The 23,982-nt window shown below is 40.4% G+C and overlaps 1 protein-coding gene across 1 annotated transcript in view; it reads left to right on the plus strand.

Moving 5' to 3' along the window:
* KCNQ3 (potassium voltage-gated channel subfamily Q member 3) overlaps positions 1 to 23,982 on the plus strand; it is a 150,799-nt gene that overhangs the window by 114,146 nt on the left and 12,671 nt on the right. The window contains exons 11-13 of the mRNA XM_036741674.1: positions 13,296 to 13,498; positions 16,268 to 16,370; positions 21,436 to 21,567. Coding sequence (XP_036597569.1) covers positions 13,296 to 13,498; positions 16,268 to 16,370; positions 21,436 to 21,567 — 438 coding nt within the window. The remainder of the gene's footprint in view (positions 1 to 13,295; positions 13,499 to 16,267; positions 16,371 to 21,435; positions 21,568 to 23,982) is intronic.

A 23,982-nucleotide genomic window follows, 5' to 3' on the forward strand; every position in this document is an offset into this window, starting at 1 on the left:
TTTTACCTGTAACCTTTCCTTCTAGGATGATAGCTCTGGAGCCAGAAAGGACCTTTGAAATTATCTAATCTAATCCCCTAATTTTACAAATGGGGAAACTGAGGTTTAGAGAAGTTAAGTCACACATAGGTTGTCAGTAGCTAAGTTAATATTTGAACTCAGGTCCTGTGAGTCTCGGTGCACCATACCATACTGAGCTGCCTAGGAGCAATGAGAAATGACTTGCCCATCATTACACAAGAGAATGTACCAGAGACAAGAGAACCCAGGTCTTCTTCACACCAAGATACACTATTTGCTATGTCACTTTTCATCTCAACACAAGTTGAGATGAAATTTTATCAATGAATAAAATGAGGCTCAGAAAACCAGTGCAATTTGCCTGAGTCATGCCAGATAGCCTAACTCTTAAGTAAACCACTAATATGTTTCTCATTGGCATGTGGAGACTCAGCAAACCCCCAGACTGTTCCCTACTTTGATTGGTTCGTGTAATGATAAAGAAACCTAGACTGAGTCTCTAATGACCCTGAAGTCCTGGAATAAAAAATCAAAGGTCATGGGAAGTGCTGCTTTCCTCCATTCTTCTGGCTAAAGGTTATGCCTTTGGAAGGTAAAGAAGGATACAATTCATGGGATGTGGGAGGTGAATAACAAATTCTAAACATTAAATTAGAGAATGGTATTTGGCTCTATGAATGATGACTTGAACTCCCAGAATGATGCACCCCAACAAGAGATATACTGGAAAGCATTGGTGTGATATGTAAGTGGTTGTTGAACTGACCAGGAGAGTGTCAAACTGATATTTGAGTTTGTGGAGAGAGTGAGAGAAGATAAGTGCCTAGATAAACTGAAATCAGCTACTGTGGAGGGCACAGGGTTCGGCATATAAAGAATGATGTTGGAAGATGTACCCATTTCTTTACAAGTGAAGACAGTTGGAAACAATACTTTTGACATGAAATAGCAATATACTAATGCAAACAATATGGATCATAAAATTAACTTAACATTTTTATATGTGGATGTAAACACATCTTTATTTCACCAAGACGTGGCTGGATGAAACCTATTACTGGAATGTGGTGAGGAGGGAAGTATATGTTTTATTCAAAAGAAACATCTAATAGAAGGAGTGGAGGAATTGCATTATATGTCAAAAAGATAATGGGAATCGGCAAATCAGATATTAAAAGAATAGAAGAAGAACATTTGGGTGAGGATAAAGGAAAAAGAAAAATAAATGTTATTGTTGTGGAACACTAATTCTAGATAGACCCAATACAATAGATGGATAGCAATTTCTTGATACAGCTCACACAAACAAAAATGTAAGCTATAGTAATGAAGAATCATAATCCTCACTATGGTGATTCAAATCTTCTTCTATCACCCTAAGCTCCCAGTGTTGTCTCCTCTGACCGGAAGAAGTCTTCTACTCGAATGAGAAACTCATTCCCAAATAGTATCAGCTCCCATGTATCTTTTACTCCATTCCTCAAAACCTCTTTGATTCATGGTCCTGAAAGAACAAGCTTCTCTTCTTGCTAAAGGTTAAACACTCCAGTTGTATGGCTACAATCCTTGTTCACATCTTCATCCCATCTACTGAGACCACTGTAATAGTTTTGTAAAGTACAAGCTCTTTAGCCTGGAATATAAACCACAATTTGATTCTTGACAATCTTTCTAATCTTATTTTACACAGTTCCATTTCACTTGCTCTGTGGTCCATCCAAACTAGACTATTTGTTGTTTTCTGAGTTTGACTTCTTCAGGCTCTGGCCATTATCACAAGCCTTAATCCATGCCTGGAATGTACAGCCACTTCATCTCCACCTTCCTTCAAGGCTCATCATAGGTGCCTCTTCTTCCCAGATTCTTCCCCCCTTAACCCCCTCCATCTATTAGTATTCTCCTTCCTTTAGATCCCCTTATCTGATCTCTCCTTTGTGCCCACCACTCCATACCTTATAATTATACTTAACTATATTCAAGTTATAAACTCTCTTCGGTAGAATATAAGCTTCCCCAAGGATAGGCACTGCTTCATTTTTGTCTTGTATCCCCTGTTCCTATAGCACAGAGCCTAGAAACAGTCAATTATAGTCTTTGCCGACTTGAATCGAGCTTTCTGTTCATCTACTGGAGTTTTTCTCTGTTAAAAGCAGATCATCTGATGAATTCTTTACTTGACATGTTCATGGTTTGCTTCATTTCTAAGATGGAAGGTGAAATAATGAAGAGAGTTTTTACCCTGCATCTTCTGATGACCATCCACAAAGAAGTATTGTTGAAATAGATGCAATGTGGGAAGCCTTGAGAGAAAAATACTGTGTCAGCAAATGTAGTTCAATACAGTCCAATCCAACAACTGCTTATTAAGCATCTTTTTATGCACAAGGCACTCTGGTGGATGAAAGACCACAAAATCTAGTGGAAGGGATAGGACATATACTAATATGATACAAGGTATAATAGGGCCACTAGGTGCTGCAATGGATAGATCACTGGACTTAGAATCAGAAGGACAACTCCTGAGTTCAAATCTGGTCTCACTCACTAGCTGTGTGACTCTGGGCAAATCACTCAGCCCTTTTTGCCTCAGTTTCCTCATCTGTAAAATGAGCTGGAGAAGGAAATGGCAAACCATTCCAGTATTTCTGCCAGGAAAACCCCGGATGGGGTCACAAAGAGTCAGACAGGACTGAAACAATCGAACACTAAAAATAATGCAGTGGGGCAAAGGAGAGTCAGTTAAAAGTACTATGAGAAATCTGTGGTGGGATTAACCTGGACTGGCGGCAGGGAAGGGATTTTACATGAGGTTCTCTTAGAATGTAAGATCTTTGAGGGCATATGCTGTTTTCTTATGGCCTTTGTGTCCTGGCATCTAGAACAATGCCTGACACATAGTACTCAATTCACGTCCCTTAAATTTAAGTAGTATTAAGAGTTTTAATAGCTAAGGAAGGATACGCTGGATACATCCAGGTGTGTATCACAGACAGCAGATTTCAAAATGTTTAGAAAAATGTAAATTTGAAACCTCATTCTGAGACACTAAAGGGGATGTCAGCTCAGTAGGCATGAAAGTCTCTTAAATGCAAAATTCCTGCAAGACAATCGAAAGCAATCCTGATGAGGAGAAAAGTGAGGGACAACTAAAGAAACTAATGCAAGCATTGGCACTGAGGGAGCTGCTGCACTGAGCTGTGATTTCTCAAGGACATTTAAAAAAGACAAGTGAGAGTAAATACCAAATAGTGGCATGAACCTCTCTGAATGACGTCAAGAAGTCTGAAACCCCAGATGACCTGAAGCTTGTGGAAAATGCTGAGGACAGGCCAGAGGAATATGTGTTTACAAAGTAGCCTGGGAGCACGGAGCCCATTCAGGGAAGAGACGCCCATGTGATATGAGGTCACAAAAGCAACTCCATCTTAGCAAAACTTCCCAATACTTCCTATTCCATGAAAAAATGTGAAGTTTATGTTGTTTCTCCTATCACTACCATGTTCACATAGAGATGAGAATGAACAGCTTCCTTTTTTGCTTCTGGCAACCTGCCCAATGAAATTATCCCCTCTGACATCATTTCTAGTGACCCTGATAGCAAAAACTCCATGTTGAATCATGAAATTGTACAGAGGAGCATGACTAGGGAGCTGGACTTCAAGTCAGAAAGTTGTTGCTGTTTACTGGTTCAATCCTGTCTGACTCTTTGTGACCCCATGGACCATATCATGCCAGGCCCTTCTAACTTCCACCGACTCTATCCAAGCTCCAGTTCATTGCTTCCATGACACTATCTGTCCATCTTATCCTCTGCCATTCTCTTTTTCTTTTGCCTTCAATCTTTCCCAACATCAGGGTCTTTTCCAATGAATCCTTTCTTCTCATCATATGGCCAAAGTAAGATGCAGCTTCACTGTTTGACTTTCCAGTGAATAGTCTGTATTAATTTCTTTAAGCATTGTCTGATTTGATCTCCTTGCTGTCCAAGGGGCTCTCAAAAGTCCTCCAGCAACACAATTCAAAAGACCAGGGTTCAAATTCTGCTTCAGATACTTATGTGTGATCCTGGGCAAAAAAAAAATGCTTAATCTCTTTGAGCCTCAGTTTCCTCTTCTTTAAGATGAGGGTACTAATACTATCTTCCTTGTTGGGTTTTGGTAAAGCTCAAATGAGACATATGTATGTAAATCACTTTACAAATGTTAGAGAATTATACATATACATATTATATATATATATATATATTAGGGGGTATATACATATACCAATATGTATGTATATTATATATAGCTCCATGCTCCCATATAAATGTTAGATAATTACATATATACATATATATATAAATGTGAGCTGTTATTATATTTACAAAGAGGACACTTCAGATAATAGAGAATGAAGTGGGATGTAAATGGAATTTTCATTCTCTTCAAAAGATTGCAAAGAATTTGCACTGAATGATGGGATCAGGTTGGATCATTCAGTTTAGTTCAATTCAACAAACATTGAGTAAGTACCTACTGTATGCAGACAGCTGTGCTAGGTTCTGAGAGACATGCAAAAGACACAGTCTCTGCCCTTATGTTGTTACCAGGTAATTTTCTGATTGTTCAGCAGCTGGTACTCTTCTTCTAATTATGTGGTTTTCTGATATTTCCTCCCACTGATGAGCATCAAACCACAGCACTGCCAGAGAAAGGAACTGCCTCGTTCCTCTTTGTATGTTTGAATAAATGCAGACCCCACCCTTCCTTCCCTGGTACCTCAGGTTGTGTGCTCTCTTGCTGTCCTGGTTACTGCCCCTCCCTTTGGCCTGGGAACTCCAGAGTGCATGGCATGCTGACGAACTCCCTATTCCCTGGTGTATGCCTTTAAGGTAAAAAAAGAGAGCAAGGTCTGAATCTTCAGGCTACAGTAGAAGGTATGAAAAGGAGGACTTTTGGGAGGTCTTCAGTTTAAACATCTCATTTGAGATGAAAGGTTAGAAAGGCCAGAATATAGAAAACACTGTTAGCAGAATCAGGAAGAGGAATCTTACTGTGGCATCCCAGCAGGAACGAGGCATATGGGCCCCCAAAGCAAGGTTGGATCCCCTGTTAGTTATGTTCTTCTGCAGGCTTTTACGCTTGGCTATAAAACAAGGGACTTCATTTCCCACAATATAAATCACTGCAGGCTATGGAGAACAGAGTGATCTGGCATTACAATTGGGTCTGTTTATAAAAATTCATATTAAAAAATGTTCCACATTCTAGAGAACAACTCCCCCTAATCCCCAACCTGAATAGTACACCCTAGGTGGCTGCCTGCTTTGTTCACCCCTAGGTCCAGTTCTTGGTGGCATGCATTGATTTACTAAGCTATTTATAACATGTACATATCTGCAAGAGGTGCATAGAAAAGACTGAATAAGCAGATGGGACCGAATCTCTTTCTCTGTCTGTCTCTGTGTGTCTTTCTCTGTCCCTCTCTGTCTCTGTCTCTGTCTCTCTCTCTGTCTCTGTCTGTCTCTCTCTGTCTCTCTGTCTCTCTCTGTCTCTGTCTCTCTGTCTCTCTCTCTCTCTCTCTCTGTCTGTCTGTCTGTCTGTCTGTCTGTCTCTCTCAAATGAAATGTCCTAAGTTTGGAATGAGGAAGGCCTGCCTGCTGACCAGTAGTCTTTGGTTAATAGTCTACCTGGGGCAAAAGTCTAGTTACCTTGTCCAAGTTAGACTCTTTCTACAACAGTGGCATAGTTGGGACTAGAAGCCAGGTATCCTACCTCCTAGTCCAGGGTTCTTTCCAGTACATGGTATTATGAAAGAAGATAATAGTAGTAGCAGTAGTAGTAGTAGTAGTAGCAGCAGCAGCAGTAGCAGTAATGATTAGCATTTAAACAGTACTTTAAGGTTTGCAAAATGTTTTACTGATATTATCTCATTTGATCCTCATAACGACTCTGAGAGGTGGGTGTTATTACTATCCCCATTTCACAGATGAGAAAATGGAGGTAGACAGAAGTTAAATGACTTTGCCCAAGATCAAACAGCTAGTAGGTATGTAAGTTAGGACTTGAACACAGAGCTCCCTGACTTCAGTCCCAGAATTCTATCCACTGTGCCCCCTCCAGGAATTGCTTGGTCTTTCTATACAATCATATATTAAAGTCACCTATAACCATTACCCTTCATATTTATGGAGCACTCATTACTTTTCTGGAGCATCTCCCATGCACCTTCTCATTTTATCTGCACACTAAGCCTATAAGTTTGTACAGAATTATATCCATTTTACAGAGGAGGAAGCTCCAAACCCTCTGAATTTGGGCAAATCCATTTGCCTTTCTGGAATTGGATTTCCTCATTTATAAGATATTATTCTCTACTTCCAGGACCCCTAATTTCACTGGGGGCATTAAAAATGCTGGCACTCTCTGCCTGCCACAGTTGTGAGTACCAAATGAGATCATGTATATTGTGTTCTCTCTATGCACTCATTAGAATACTCTACAAAGTGCTTTCTTCACAAAAGCCTTATAAGCTAGGTAGGGAAGTAATGCTATATCCATTTTAGATATGAGGAAACAGGTTCAGAAAAGTTAATTGGCATTCCCAAACAGAGCCATAACTAGGGTAGCGATACCATGGGCATGAGGAAGATAATTAGATGCTAAACTCTGGTGTTTCTAGAACTATCCCCTAGAGCAGTATACCTGAAGCAAAAGCCTTGTTACCCTACCCTAGTTAGACTCTTCTCATAGTCATATCCCTAGACAGTGGCATAGTTGGGGCTAGAATCCAGGTTCCTCCCAATCCAGAGATTTCTCTAGTAAATAGTGTTTGTGAAATTCTATGGAAGCAGATCATTTAATGGGCATCTTTTGATCAGCCATGGGATCAATATGGCAAGGGAAGGGAGCAGTTGGGACACCAAGGGGTAGAGGAGAATAGGAAGGCCATTTGGCCTAAGCTTCAGTTTCAAATTTAACAGGTAAAGTACTACCACCATTTAACTAGAGGTCAAGAACATTTGAATGTTCTCAAAAAGTCTTATTATCAACTGTAACACGGTATTTCTTTCTATCTATATTTTCTTTCCATTATTGGTGCATGTAGCAAATGCCATCCATGAGATAATAATTGTCCCTCCATACACTGGGCAGATCTTCTATAAAGGATTTATAGAAGAACACAGGACAAGAATCTCATAGAAGGAATAGGATCATAGAGTCACAGATCTAATGTTGGAATGGAGATTTAGGTATGATAGAAGCACTGAGGTGACTCAGTGGATAGAACACTAAACCTGGAATCTGGGAGACCTGAGTTCAAATCCAGGCTCAGCTGCTTGCTAGCTGTGTGATCCTGGACAAGTCACTTAACTTCTGTCTGCCTCAGTTCTCTTATCTGTAAAATGAGAATAATGATAGGCCCTCCTTCCCTCATTTGTGTCATGGAGATAAGATTATCAGGGATAAATATAACATGATAATAGTAAGGATGAAATAAGATGATATTTATAAAGCGAATTGCCAAAACAAAGTACTATGTAGAATGTCCCAAAAATCTTAGTGCTGTTTTAAGCAATTAGAGTTTAAAGATTTTTGAGACACTCTGCATAACTGCTACATGTTCTTGTTGTTATCAGTCACTGATATTATCATTAATATTTCACTCCAGAGAAAATTTTAAAATAATACAAAGGACTCACAGGAACCCTTAACAAGCAAGACATCCTCCATTAGGATAAGTCTCATAGCAACATTGATTTAGGGCATGAAGGGACCATCGAGTCCAGACCCTCATTTCGAAAATGGAGAAACTGGGGCTCATAAAAGTTAAGTGACTTGCCCAAGGCCACACAACTATTGAATGGCAGAACTGAGATTTGAACTCAAGTCCTTTGACTCTGATTCCAACATTCTTTCAATTAATTATACCTGTAATTACTCCTGTCTCTTGTCTCTCTGTAATTCATCACTCTTACTACACAACTAACTAACCCCCTTTTCTGGTCTTACATATCTTTGAGGGTGTTTTAAACATTTTTTTCACATGCAAATTCTCATAGATATTACATCCAGCTACACCCACCATGAGTCCTGTCCATTATCCTTTGGATCACTTGAAAGGGATATTGGTTTAAGTCTTCAATGATGTTTCCCCCACCCCAGCCCATATGCCTGTTTAGAGTTTTAAAATATAGATGGGGACTACCCTGGTGATGGTATTGATGCAGGGAATTCCTAAGTGAGGAAAGCCTTCCATCAAGGCAGGCTGCCCCCTTTTCTGAACCTTGTAATCATAGAGAGCTGTGTAGCAAAGACATACAGTTATAAAACCCAGAGGATAAAAGTAACACTTTTTGTTCACATTCTCTTTTCTTTAGAGACAATGAAATAAAATAAAATAAAATCTAGGGTGTTTTTTTTAAACTTGACTTCTTTTTCTTATGCTTTCTTAGGTGCATTTATTAAGACAATCTTTCTTTACCCAGTTCTCTGAGACAATCATAACCATACAAGGCCTAGAGGTTAAGCTTCACTGTGTTTTATTAGCCCCTGGACCATTCAAAATGAAAAGGCTTTCATTCTCTCTTCTCTAGCTCCAGCTCCCTTTTCAACTGGACCCAATTAGCCTTTGTTGTTGGTTTCTCTGTGTTTAAAAGCCTTCCTAGGCAGGCTCCTAGAAATCAGGTGCTGTTTCTGAGACGAGCTTGTCATGCTAGACCCTGCCATGCCCACAGAGAACAAGGGTAGAATTATTCACTTGAAAGCCATGCTGAAAAGAGAAGACCTGGCTATTGTGATTCAGGGATGAGCTCTTTCCACCATCTGATCATCCATCCATTGAGGTATTCATTTTCTAGTGACACAATTAGAAAGCAAAAAGATCTCTCCCCCTACTGCTGAAAAAACTTAAGCCACTTAAGCTATAATAACAAGGAGTAATTTGCAGCAGATATTACAGATTTTGGACTTGAATGCCTTCGATTTCTGACAACATGTTCACCCTACACTCATAAATCATCATCTGGGACCCATATGGTATGAAGTAAATAGAGGTGAACCCAATAGTACAGGTAATAGTATTGGTATGACCTGCACCCAATGAGCTGTTTCAATGCTAAAACACCCCAGCACCCACCTCCGGAGATTCTTTACCCTTGCTCATCTATTCCAAAGTCACACATGGGGGTTTAGAATCAGGAACAAGCATGTGCAATGAATCTTACTTTAAGCACCTTACCATGATCTATGTATACACTCTGTAGACACTTATCTCCCGACAGGCTGTAGTGTGGTCAGCCTTCCTGTACTCTACAGCTAGCTTAAGTAAATCTATAAAGTACTAAATCCGTATCAAGAGGCCACTGAAATTCATAACCCAATGCTTTCCATGCTCTAGCAAAATATCGCTCTTCAATTTATTTCCTCCATTTCATATGCTCTCTTCTAAGAAGCCCAATTTTTAAAAAAACGTGAAGGGACTACTACTGTGCCAGATGCTAAGGGTCGATATAAAGATAAATAAGAAAGGATTCTTGCCCTCCTGGACTTTGTGGTTCAGTAAAGAAAATGAGGCATCTTCAGAAAGACCGTAATCTAAAATATGGTATGATAATTGCATAGGAGAGGTATAAATCTCAATAGCTTTCTGTTTAACACTTGGATCACCCCTATGGTTGCTGCTATTATCTCAATTTTACAGCTGAAACTGAGAAAAATTGGGGTTAAGTAACTTGCTCAAGATACACAGCTCATAGCCAGTAAGTATCGGAGGCCAGATTTGATCTCAGGGCTTCTTGGGAAGAGACCTCCAGTTCCTGGCATACGCAAACATAAGAGATGCTTCATTCATTCATAAAATATTCATTGAGGTATAAAAGACTGTAAGATAGTAAGAAAACCAAAGACGAATTTAATACCATTCTTACCTTCAAAAAACTTACAGTCTAGTAAGCAATTAGGTTTCGATGTCCATCTCCAATTCTCCCCATGAAACTATCCGTCTCTACACAGTTCCAGCTGTATCTATAACTCTGGTGGAAAAAAAAAATTCCAAAATGTTTCCAACTTTAATGTTTATCAGATCCCCAAAGGTTAGATATGGAAAAGAATTTAGAGATTAACTAGAGACAGGACCAGAGGGTAGAGAGCCATATCACAGGATCAAATACAACTCTGTCATTTTATAGATGAAGGAGCTAAGGGGCCAGAGAAATTGAGTGGCCTCCCCAAAGTTACATGGGCAGTATAAGTAGCAGAGCCTGGGTTCGAAAAAGATCATTTGACTCCAAATTCAATACTTGCTCCACTATATATGAAAGGATTGACTATAGATGCCATCCTTGGGTGGTCACTCCCCTTGTTTTAAAGACGAACAGACTGAGGCCCAGAAAGGGTAACAACCCTTCCAGACTCACACAGTTGTTATATGGCAGTGCCTGGACTCAAACTCAGGTCTTCTGACTCCAAGCCCAGTGTTTGCACACTGTCTCTCACAGACTACCTCTAACCTTCCTATGTGAGGCAGTTAGGTGGTTCAGTGGATATGGAATCAGAAAGATCTACATTCAAATTCTACCTTAGATACTTAATAGCTGTGTGACCCTAGGCAAGTCACTTAACCTCACCTGCCTCAGTTTCCTCATCTGCAAAATAGGGATGATAATACCTACCTCTCAGGATTGCTGTTAGGATCAAATGATATGATATTTTGTAAAGTGCGTTACAAGTCATAAAGTGCTATATAAATGCTAGCGACTAGCTATGGGGAGGCATGGAGCAACCCAAGCCTGTAGCATTTCTGACAGTGATTTGGCCATGGGGAATAATCCTTCCTTCCAAAATTCATCATGAGGTGCATTTCAGAAAAACCCTGCTGCCAGTCATACAGAAAGGGCCTTATTTCCAAGTGGCCAATGCCTTAATCTGCGTGGTTCTTCCATCTATAATCAAGAGAGACTGGAGGTTGCGGGTTGTGCGTGGGTTGTGTCCAAGGTGGGTACTTATATTTCAGAACAATGCAATCCAAAAGTTCAGTAAAAAAAGCATTAATAATAATAATAATAAACATTTAGTTTTCACTTTAAGGTTTATAGAAAACTTTATGTTATTTCTGTTGATCCTCATAACAACCCTGTAAGATAGACACAGTGATTACCCCCGTTTTACAGATGAAGAAATTGAGGATGAAAGAGGTTAACACAGCTGCTATCTGAAGCACAATTTGAACTAAAATCTTTCCAATTCCAGTACTCCATCCATTAGACCATCTAGAGGCCCAGTAGCTAAAATTTATGCGGTGTTTTAGAGTTCACTAAGTCCTCGACAACTACTACCTTGTCTAGTCTTTACAACGGTCCAGTAAGGTAGGTAGCATGGGAATTACTATGCCCGTTTTACAGGTGGAGAAACTGAGACCTATAACTAGGCAAAATGACTCACCCAAAGTCACTTAACAGGTCAGGGGAAGAATTGTGATAGGAGCTCAGTCTGTCTGACTCTACATCGAGTGAGCTTAGCGTGATACCATGATTGCTCACAGGGGTAATGTGCTAAGGGTCTGATAATACAGAGAAGGGAGAGGAAAGGGGAAAAGAATAAGCTTTTATATAGTGCCTACTGTGTGCCAGGCACTCTCCTATGTGCTTTACAAATATGATTTTATTTTATTCTCACAGCACCCCTATGGTTGCTGCTATTATCTCGATTTTACAATTGAAACTGAGACAGACGAGCTAAGTGACTCACTCGAGATGACACAGCTCACAGCCAGTAAGTGTCTGAGGCCAGATTTTAACCCAGGGCTTCTTGGGAAAGGACCTCCGGTCCCTGAGCTCTATCCACTGCCCCACTAGCTGCCTCTAAGAGATGTACATAGACAACTGTGGCACAAGTCCTGGCCCTCAGAGAAATAATGTAGATTCTAAATAAGTAAAATACAAAGCAATGTGTGAGTTCCTGGGAAAGATAAGTATTGTCCAATGAACACTCATCCTCACTGAGGCAGAATATTGTAATGAAGGTGGATTCTAGGTATGGAGTCAAGAGATCTGGGTTCAAAGCTAACTTCTGATATTGAATAGCCATTTGATCATGGGCAAGTCCTCTTTGACCTCTCAAAGCCTTAGGTTCCACTTCAACAAAACAGAGATAATAATACTTGTCCTACCTATATCACAGGATTATTTTGAGGGAGGTGCTTCACAAATTCCAAAGCATTATGGGAGCGTGTGTCACTATTATCATGAGTAGGAAAAAAATACAATACCAAGAAAAAACTGGACTTGGTGCAGGCTACCTAGCATCTGAATGCCTTTGTCCTGAATTGCTCCATTTAAGAATTAATTACCTATCTTAAGAAAACGTGACTGAATAATGGGTAGACAGGAGGTATCCTAATGTCTTCTAATATTTAGTAACTGGTAGTGAACCCAGCTGACACACAGGTACCCAACGTGTATTTTGAGACAGGTGAGTAAGGACCTTTCCTATCTCAGGAGATATCTCAGTTGTCCTACTTCTTACTTTGGTTGCTATTTGATCCTACCTCAGCCCACAAAGATACAGGCTGCGTATTGAATGTACTCCCTCACCATACAATGGTAGCTCCCTCCTCATCCCCCAAAATATTTTGCATTTACCTTGTATATTTATATAATTTTTTGTATTGACTTATCTATATACATGTTGTTTCCTCCCTACTCCCCACCACTATTAGAGTGTAAGCTCCTTGAGGGCAAGGACTGTTTCATTTTTATCTTTGAATCTCCAGTATCTACCTACCTGCCTATCACAGTGCCTGGTGTATAGTAGGTGTTTAATAAGTCCTTGTTATTGAATTCCATCTAGTTACCAGAAAAAAAGTTGATAAGGTGGGAAAATAGTTCCAGTGGTAGTCATTTGTATTTTCTGTGAGGAAGAAGTACATGGTGTTTATAGAGAGAGAGAGATGCCCTTTGAAAGGTGCAAAATATGCCCCTGCAACAAACACAGAGCTAAAATGTTTGGGGCTCTGACATCCCACATCAAATGTCTTTGTATAATGTGCCAGTCGATGTGTTTGTCTGTTTTAAATCCCACCCCACCCTCAAAGGACTCGACACATTATATCTCCCAATGCCCAATCAGGGGTCCCCCTCTCTAACTCCAAAATTCTTCACAAAGCACAGTTCTCCTTTTTCCTGGTGATGCGTGAGGGGATCTTAGAATATGAGGTGCATAACAGGGATGGACGTGCAATGTTAAGAGCCTTCACTGAAGGAGGAAAATTGTTCACTTTTGCTTATTTTGTAGCCAAAAGCTGGGTCTCTTGGATCGGGTTCGACTTTCTAATCCTCGTGGTACCAATACTAAAGGAAAGCTATTTACCCCTCTGAATGTAGATGCCATAGAAGAAAGCCCTTCCAAAGAGCCAAAAAATGTTGGCTTGAACAATAAGGAACGTTTTCGGACTGCATTCCGAATGAAAGCGTACGCCTTTTGGCAGAGTTCTGAAGGTAACTCCAGCTTCCCTTCCTTCCTCCAACTTCCTCTCACTTCTCCTCCACTCCTTTCCAGCTCATCTCCTTTCCCAGCTCCATTGAAGTATCTCTGAAGTTGCCCAGGATCTTCAGACTAGCTCATTCCCTCCGATCCTAACTCCACCACTCCACCCCCATCTTTTGCATTCTCACTAAGCATTTGGGGGTAGGAGAAATCACTCCCCCCAAAAAAAAATTAAGAGGGAAGTTTTCAGGAAATATCCCAGTCATTAGCATTTGTCGAATGCTGTATAAAGTTTTCAATAGGCTTTCTCTCTATGATCTTACTTGAGACTCTTCTTGGGTATTTAACTTTTAAATGAAGCTCAAAGACTTCCAGTGACTTGTTCAAGGTCATGTGGTAAAGTAAATGGCAAAGGCAGGATTTGAACTTAGATCTTCCTGATTCCAAGCCCCTTGCTCTATGTCCTAGGAAGGCTACAGTGCCTCCATTTTTCAGGAGCCTCCAGCGTTAGAGGACAGTAAATATGGAAAGGCAGCGTGGTGCCATGGTTGACTTGGAGTCAAGAAAAGCTGCTAATCAAATCCTGGCTGACACTTTTGTTCTCTGTGACCCTGGGCAAGTGACTAACTCTCTGAGCCTCACCTGAATTCTTTGTAAGATGAAGATGATACACTGAGTACCTATCTCACAGGTTCTTATGAGGCCCAAGGAAATTATGTTCGGAAAGTTATCTGCAAGCTTTCAGGTGCTAAAGATACACCTGTTACTATTTTTATTATCATTATTATACAGTGTATTGCTTACCCCCTTATAATGTGATTGCTGTCACTAACTGACCTCCTCCACATAAATACCTTATGTGGCATGTATTGTACATGGGAAGTTCTTAGGACTCACAACTGCTCACTTCATTACCACATCTCTTCAGGGTCTCACAAAAGGGGCACGATTAATAAGGTGGGGGTTGGGAGAGAGAAGGAAATCTGTGTCCCAGAATCCTGTGTGCCCGGTGGCAGCATTCTGCCAGAACTGAATTTTCACTTAAACTAGAAAAAGAGTCTTAAAGTCATCAATCAACCATCCCGTAAGAAGACTAGGACAGAGCCACATTAATAAGAATGTCTGAAGAGACGACGTCAGATGAGAACACTTTTTTTTTCCTTTCTGAAAAGCAATGTGTTGGATTAGGAAGTGACACCACCTTCACTCACTGGGAATTTAGAGAATATAAATTATAGGATCAGAAATGTAGAGCAGGAAGTGTCCTTATCGAGTCCAACCTCCCTTATTTACAGATGAGGAGACCGAACCTGAGAACACACAGATAGTGAGGCAGAATTCAAACCCAGGTCTTCTGGATTCCAAGTCCGGTACTTTATACGTGACACCAGGCTATTTCAACAGGCACTGACTCAATAATTCAATGGATGAAAATTTATCATCTGCCTTCTGTGAACGTAACACTGTGCTAGGCACATTATAGACTCTGAAAGTGAACAAGATGTGATCAGTGCCCTTAGGAACTTACAGTTTAATAGTGGGAACAGAAACACACACACACACACACACGTGTGTGTATATACATATTCCTGTATACAATACAGGAATATATAAATGTATATATACATATACATGTATATGCACATAAATTTATGGGCTTATATGTATATATACACATATGTGTATATATACGTGTATATACATATATGAATATACACATATATAATTCTATTCACACATATGCACATATGTATATATGAGTTCACACACAAATAATAGATTTCTTACCCCACTATCTGAAGAATTGATGATTTCAGTGATGTGTTTAACCGCCAACACAAATCACAACCCTTCTACTCCTTAATAGACAGTCTTTGTGACTATTTGTGGCTAATAGTAATAACAATCACCTACGGTAAGCCTCTCCAAACTTACCTAACCTTGGATGACAAACACATAAAACTCAAACCACTTTCAACCTAAAGACCTCACCTGAGTTTGAGCTTCACTGGCATAACCTTAAATGACTGGCTTACCTCTATGCCATGCCAAGACGTTGAAACAGAACATTAGCCACCATAAACATGTATTAAATACATTCTGTGTACAGAGCACTGTCCTAGGCACTGGAGGGGGAGAAACATACAGAGCTTGAGGGAGTATATGAGAGTAGGCTAGATCTGGATTCAGAGGACCCAGGTTTGAATCCTGACTCTGCCACTTAGTTCCTGTGTGGCCTTGGGTAATTAATTCATTTAACCTCTCTTGTCCTCCATTTCCTCATCTGCAAAAATGAGGGACTTGGACTAGGCAATCACTGATGTTCAAGTATTCTTATCCTCATTTTACAGGTGAAGAACTTGAGGCACAGCCAAGTTAAGTTAGATGCCTAAAGTCTTACAGTTAGTGAAGGGTGAAGGCAATACCCAAGCCCAAATCTTCCAACTAGAAGTCCCATATGCCACGCAATCCTGGACTCTACAGCTAAGAATGTTTAGTTTTAATTAACTGGAATCCTTTTAGAAAATAATCATAGAGCTAAAAGACCAGAGAGGGCAAACTCTTCATTTTATTAATAAGGAAACTGAATCACAAAGATGTTAAATAATTTTCCCAGGGTCCCACAGTTAGTAAGTATTTGAGGCAGGATTTGAACACAGGTCCTTCTGACTCCAGGTCTAGTATACCCTACTGCTTCTCCAGGATGCTAATTTAATGAGACTCTAAGCTCCCCAGGGTTCTATGACCTGGTTTTCAAGTTTTCATATCCTACATCCCAGATGCTGGGACAGGAGAACCCATGACTGAAGAACGGGGCTACAGTAATGAATTCCTCATAGAAGACATGATCCCCACACTCAAGTCGGTCATCAGAGCAGTCAGGTATTGCTTTTATTGCATGTTTTTTTTGCTTCTGTGGAGTCAAAGTGAAACAACAAGAAATTACTTCTATTCCGAGGTGAACTCTCCCTTGAGTGGCCAGGGAAATTCTGGCACTTGGTAGACTTTGGAGGCCAGGTAAGAATCACCTTTAGTTTTTGCTGTTATTTTTCAGTTGCTTCAGCCATGTCTGACTCTTTGTGACCCCATCTGAGGTTTTCTTGGCAAAGATACTGGGAGGGTTTGCCATTCTTTCTCCAACTCATTTTACAGATGAGGAAACTGATGCAAATAGGGTTAAACGACTTGCCCAGGGTCACATTGCTAGTAAGTTCCTGAGACTGGATTTGAACTCAGGTCTTCCTGACTCCAGGCTCTATCCACCTAGCTGTCCCACCCTTACTTAATATAAGCCAAATTTAAAAGACTCCCTCTTATAGAATATAATATGAAATCACAGACTCATAGAATGATAGCACTACAAGGTAAATCCGAAGTCATTCTATCCAATTCCTCTCTGACGAATGAATCCTTCTTTAATATTAGTCTGCTCACAGGGTTGTTCACCCTCTGTAGAAAGACTATCAGTGATGGGCACTTCCAGTTCAAGTTGGCTTAATTGGACAGCTCTAATTGTTAACAGAGTTCTTTCTTATATTAAACTGAATCTAGGTCCTGCCATTTCTACCCATTGGTCACATAGTAGTTCTTCCCCTAAAAGGTACACTGAACATAACTAACCCTTCTTCCACATACCAGCCTTTCAAATGTTTGCATGCAGCAATCATGCCCCCTTAATTAAGTCTTCTCCAGCTCCCCAGTTTCTTCACCAAAATATTTTCAAGGACCCTTGAGATCTTTATCTCCCTCCTCTGGACATGCTCCATCCTGTCAAAATTTTCCTAAAACATGGTACCCAGAACTGATAACTACACTGCAGATAACAACAATAACAGTAATTAACATTTATACAGAACCTTAAAGTTTGCAAAGTGCTTCATACATTCTATTTCAGATGAGCATTTCTATTGGTCTTACATGAGAAAGTGATTTATACAGTAACAAGTAATTCCCAGTGGTTCTTTCTTTCCTCTAAAAAAAAAACACAGAATAGCTTCCATGTACCTTCTAGCAGTGTTCTCCAAGTACAATAACTATTCTGATTGAAAAGGCAGGCAGGGATTGACTTTGTGCTGACCTTACCAAGTCAGCCTGAAGGTCCTTTGTCTCCTCCACTATTCTAGTGCCTGTTTTGCTTTCTCTCTCTCTTCCCTCCCTCCCTCCCTCCCTTTCTCTCTTTCTCTCTCTCTCCCTCTCTCTCTCTCTCTCTCTCTCTCTCTCTCTCTCTCTCCCCCTCATATTCTCTCTCTTTCACTTTCTCTCTCTCTCTCTAACAAGACAATCAAGCACAAGATTTTGTCTAGACTAGAACCCATAAGAGTCTAATCTGTCTATTTATATTTACTTAATAATTCAGAGGCAAAATGAAAGCATGCCTCCGTATATAAAAAGCCACCAGCTCTCAAACTCTCAGAGCTTTTTAAGACTGATGAACTAAGATATGATCATATTAATCACCAAGGGATTCATTAGAAAAGGACTCCATGAAATAAATTTATTCCCTACTGCATGGAAATTCTAATGTAGGATTGCTAAATAAGTTTACAAAGATGAGTGAGGGAAGAGAAATGTAACATTGAAGTATTAGGACTCCCTATCAAGTGAAAAGCTATAAGAAATAAAGATCAAAACCTCTTCATTTGACTTGATTTGAAAAAAATCTCTTTACTAAAATTCATTTCATTTTAATTCACAAAATTTATCACTACAGCATAAAGGCTGATATATCATCAGTGATACATTAAGAAGAGATCTATTATTGTATTTGTTTTTCACAATAGCCCCAAGGAATAGATTGGATAGGTCTTATCAGTCCCATTTTATAAATGATGAAAGTGAGGGCCAGGGCCTTTCTCAAAGTATTCAGCTAGTAAAGTATAGGTCTAACAAGGGTGAGGAACCTGCAGCCTCGAGGCCACATGTGGCCCTCTAGGTCCTCAAGTGCAGCCCTTTGACTGAATCCAAACTTGACACAACAAATCCCCTTAATAAAAGGATTTGTTCTGTAAAACTTGGACTCAGTCAAAAGGCTGCACTTGAGGACCTAGAGGGCCACATATGGCCTCAAGTTCCCCACTCCTAGTCTAAGATATCAGACTCAATGTCCGGGTCTAACTTCACCATACCCAATGCACTCAGGAATGAGACTGATTTTTCTGTGACTTTGTGGAATCAGGTTCATTATTTCAGAGCCATAATATGTAAACACTTTCCTCTCCACACCCCACAAAAAACCCTGCCTTAGGTCTTAGTAGCATTGGTTATGAGGTATCTTCTGTTCCATTTGAGGGCAAAGTGAGAGGAAAAATGTTGCTTATTGCCCACAGACCTAGAGCCAGAAGGGATCTGAGAGACCATTTAGTTCAATACCCCTCCCGTTTCATTTGATAGATGAGGGAACTGAAGCCTAGAAAGATGATGTGATTTGTGCAAGGTCACAACCAACAAACATGAAGAGCTGATGGGGCTGAGGAAGGTACACACATTTCCACATTTCCATTTAATCTGCATCATTCACATTTTCTCTATTGCTTTCTGAAGTCTAGACCAGGACTCTCCAACCTTAGGTTTTTATTGAAACAGTAGACAATATGCGTTGATTTGCCATTTTCGTGAGAGCTCTGCTGTAGCTCGGCTTCGTTTACTAAAGCATTTATGTACATTTCTGTGCTTGAAGGTGGGCTGCATAAATCTCACTATGGGCAGCATGCAGCCTGCAGGCCTCATTTTGGAGAACTCTGGTCTAGACAATCAGCAAAACAATAAATCAAACCCTGATTTATACGTTTGCTAAATTCCATGGTATAAATGTGCATATTGAAAATTTAGCAATCCACTCTCTCAAGCCTGTTTGAGTTGACTCCAGTGAACTCCCAATGCAGGCTCTCTTGCTTGAGCATGGACTTTTGGTACTACCCTATATTCTACTGTCCTGGAGCCTGTTCCATTTTCTCTGCCTCTCTGTGTCTCTGTGTCTCTCTTCCCCCTCCCCCATCTCTGTCCCCTTACTCTCTCTCCCCTTCCACTTCTTTGCCTTCCGTCCCTTCTCTTTTTCTCCCCTCCCTCTCTCTCTCCTTTTTCTCTCCTTTCCCCCTTCCCTTTCTCTTCCCTCCCTCTTTCTCACCTATCTTCCCCTCCAAAACCCCATTCTCTCTCTCTCTCTCTCTCTCTCTCTCTCTCTCTCTCTCTCTCTCCACAATCTCATAGTCACTCGTAACTTTTTTTCAAAAACAGCCATTTATGAAGTGCATACTTTGTGTGCAGCATCCTGCAGGGCCTGAGACAGAAGCAAAGTTTTGATGAGACAAAATCCCTGCCCTCCTGAAGCTTATAGTCCTGCTGGGGTATAAGATACAAACAGATCACTATGATATGCAGTGACTGTGAGGTCTGAGGGGGAAGGGCTGGAAGGAATCAGCAAAGACTGAAGATTACAGATTTAAAGCTGGAAAGCATCATAGAAGCCAAGGAGTCCATGTTCCTCATATTGCAGATGTCTAAATACTAAGTGACTTGCCCAGGGTCACACAGCTAGTAAGTGTCTGAGGTAGAGTTTGAACTTGTCTTCCTGACTCTACATGAAGTGCTCTTCATAGCATTGCTACTTCATGGAGGAAATGGCATTTGGGTTGGGCTTTATAGCAGGAACTGACTGGGAATATGGGAAGTGGAGACATTCCAGGTGCAAGAGAACATGAGGCACTTTGAGAAGCAGAGAACGATACAGTTTGACTGGAAATGAGAGTGAATAGAGGGGACCGCTATAAGGATATGGAGAAGAGTGGACCTATAACTTCATTGGCATAGAGAACTCACAGGTGAGGATAATTCCCTCTATCAATGTGGGTTAGCCCCTTCTCCTTAACTTTGTCACCTTAAAGAGTTGCCTAGAGCACTGAGAGGTTTAGTGACTTGTTCAGGGTCACATAGTCAGTATGTGTTAGAGGCAGAATTTGAACTCAGGTCTTCTGGCTTTACGTCCAGCTGCCTACACCACTGTGTTATGAGAAAAGAGTGGAAAGCAAGAGTGATAACAGATAGTGGAGAGCTGAAAAAGCCAAACAGAGAGATTTTAATTTCATTCAACTGGAAGGTCATACAGTCACTGAAGATTTTTTTAGTGACTACATTTATACAAAAGGAAAATTATTCTGGCAATGGTATAAAAGGTGGATTGAAAAGAGGAAAGGAGAGGAAGTAGGAAACACTGTTAAGAGGCTATTGAAATTGTCTATGTGGGAGAAAATAAGTTTCTGTACTGTAATGGTGACAGGGGGAATTGAAAGGCTGGCTCAAGTGGGAGGGAAATTACAGATATGTAATCAATAAGATTTAGTAACCAATTAGATGCAAAAGGTGAGCAGGTTACTTATCAATTCTCTTTGCCTTTCTATTCCTTCCTTCATTCCTTCCATTCCCTTCCTTCCTCCTTATCTCTTTTTTCTTTTCTGTCTCTCTCTGTTTCTGTCTCTGTTTCTCTCTGTCTCTGTGTGTGTGTCTCTGTGTGTGTGTGTGTGTCTCTCTCTCTGTGTCTCTCTCTGTGTGTCTCTCTCTGTCTTTCTCTCTCTCTCTGTGTCTTTCTCTCTTTCTCTGTCTCTCTCTCTCTCTCTCCTCCCTCCACCCCCATCTCCCTATCTTACCCAGGCTGGAAGTACAATAGCCCCCTATGAGCACAAACCCATTTCTCATCGGCATGAGCACTTTGATCCAGCTTGTGCTGGCTCACCCCTCTTTAGGCAGCCTGGAGGGCCCTACTCCCCAGGGATCACCATATTGGTGCTGGACTTAAGACAGATCCTAAATTGGCTTTTCACCTTCTTGCAGCTCAGAACTACTGAGTGCAAATGATCTACCAGCCTTAGCCTCTCTAGCAACAGGAACTCAAGATGTGCTCCACCACCCCTGGGCTACACTGACTCCAACAATCCTCTCTCCTGTTCACATACAGAATACTACAATTCCGTCTCTACAAAAAAAAATTCAAGGAGACTTTGAGGCCTTATGACGTAAAGGATGTTATTGAACAGTATTCTGCAGGACATCTGGATATGCTTTCCAGAATAAAGTACCTTCAGACAAGGTAAGACAAGCACGTCAGAGCAAGAAGCAGCTAAGTGTTAGCAGAGCTGTTCACAAGAATTTCAAATGCATGGAAGGCCAGAAATTGCCATGGGACAGGACAAGGAGAAACTCCCCTTGTTGATTGATCATGGTTCTCTTTGCCTTTCTGCCCTTCCTTCTTTCCTTCCTTCCTTCCTTCCTTCCTTCCTTCCTCTCTGGCTCCTTTTGTCCATCCCTACTTCCCTCTCTATTGATGTTAGACTTAGTATGGACACCAAATTATTAGCTGTCCTCCATCTCAGAATTCTTGAACTCAAGTGATCCATCAACCCCACCCCTTCTGGTAGCAGGGACTAAAGGTATGTTCCACCACAACTGGCCCACATTGATTCCCCTCCTGGGGAATGCCAGTTATAAAATAGTTGTTATATAAATCTTGACGGTTGAAGGACAATGTGACTCTGTACTGAGGCTCAAGAGATATGGATTCCAGGCTGGATTCCTAACTTGCTCTATGAATTTAGGTGAGTCACACAACTTTTCTGGGTCTTGCTTTATTCATTTGTAAAATGGGCATATAGCAGTCTTCTTCACTGGCCTTTTAGAATTGCTATTGAAGATTGATGAGATCATGGCCATACGTGAAGTTGAATGAATGTTTCTTGAGGTAAGAGACACCTGTAGAGATGTTCATAGTGTAGGTACTTAGTAAATGCTTGTTGTATTCGATTGGATTGGACCAGATTGGAAGGAGTCTGACTTTTTTTTCATGTGGGTTTGCACTAAAACCAACCTTTAGCTACTCAAAATATTATCTCTATGGATGGTGGTTGAGAGTTTGAAGAAAGGGAAGAGGGCACATATAGACTAGGAAGTTACTTTCTCCAGTACTCAATGTGGGTCTATATCCTACTTATTGTGGGTATTCCTTCCAATAAGGCAGATAACCATCAATTTATGCCTGCCTGACCCATGCAACTTATCTGTGTCCTTCCTTCAGTTCCCCACAGGGAGTTCATTCAAAGTCCTGCAGGCCTTCCTTGATTTCTTTTGATATTAGGAAGATACCAGTTGAAGTGATGTGCTGATTAAACCATTCTGTAGAGCAATTTGGAACTATACCCAAAAGGCTATAAAACCATGCATAATCTTTGATCCAGCAATGCCATTACTAGGTCTGTTTCCAAAAGGAATTTAAAAAAAGGAAAAGGACTTATATGCACAAAAATATTTATAGCAGCTCTTTTAGTAATGGCTAAGAATTAAACATCAAGGGGATGTCCAACAATTGGGGAATGGCTGAACAAGTTGTATATTATTGTAATGGAATACTATTGTGCTATAAGAAATGACAAACAAGATATTCTCAGAAAAACCTGGAACGACTTACATGAACTGATGCAAAGTGAAATGAGCGGAACAGAAGAACACTGTATATAGTACCTGCAACATTATATGATGATCAACTGTGAATGACTTGGCTATTCTCAACAATACAACAATCCAAGACAATTCCAAAGGGCTCATGATGAAAAATGCTATCTGCCTCCAGAGAAAGAACTGATGGAGTCTGAATGCAGATCAAAATATACTTTTTCTTTACTTTCTTTATTTTTCTTGGCTTTTTGTCTGTGTTTTTTTTTCCTTACAACATGACTGGGAAACCATTCAAATATCAGGGAGCCACAATCAGGATTACACAGGACTTAGCAGTTGAAACATTAAACGTCATAGAACATGATATTCCAGAAAGCAAAAGAGGATATTCCAGAAAGCAAAAGAGCTAGGACTACAACCAAGAATCACCTACCCAGCAAAATTAAGCATAATACTTCAAGAGGAAAAAAGTAGTCATTATATGAAATAGAAGCATTTCAAGCTTTTGTAAGAAGACCAGAACTGAACATTGATCTCTAATATTTAGACACAAGAGAAGCCTAATAGGTAAAAAGGGAGAAGAATACAAGGGATTCCATGGAGCTGAACTGTTTACATCCCTACATGAGAAGATAATACCTGTAATTCTTAAAAATTGTACCACTAATAGTACAGCTAGAAGGAATATACATATACAGAGGGTACCAGTATAAGGTGAATTTGAGGGAATGACATAAAAAATAACTAAAGGATGAAAAAGAGGAATACACTGGATGCAGAAGGAAGGGAGAGGTAGAATAAGGTAAGTTATTTCACATGAAGAGGCACAAAAAAATCTATTACAGTGGAGGGAAAGATGGGAGGTTGAGCAATGGGCATCACTTAAACCTTACTTTTATTAGCATTGGCCAAAAGAGGGAATAATAAACATAATCAGTTGAATATAAAAATCTATCTTACCCAGGAAAGTAGGAGGGGAGGAGATTAAGTAAAAGTGTGGGGGGCAGGGGTGGAGGGGAAGATTGACAGAAAAGAGGGCAAACCAGGGGAGGCAGTA

This window comes from Trichosurus vulpecula, chromosome 1 (assembly GCF_011100635.1).
Source record: "Trichosurus vulpecula isolate mTriVul1 chromosome 1, mTriVul1.pri, whole genome shotgun sequence".
NCBI classification, from domain to species: domain Eukaryota; kingdom Metazoa; phylum Chordata; class Mammalia; order Diprotodontia; family Phalangeridae; genus Trichosurus; species Trichosurus vulpecula.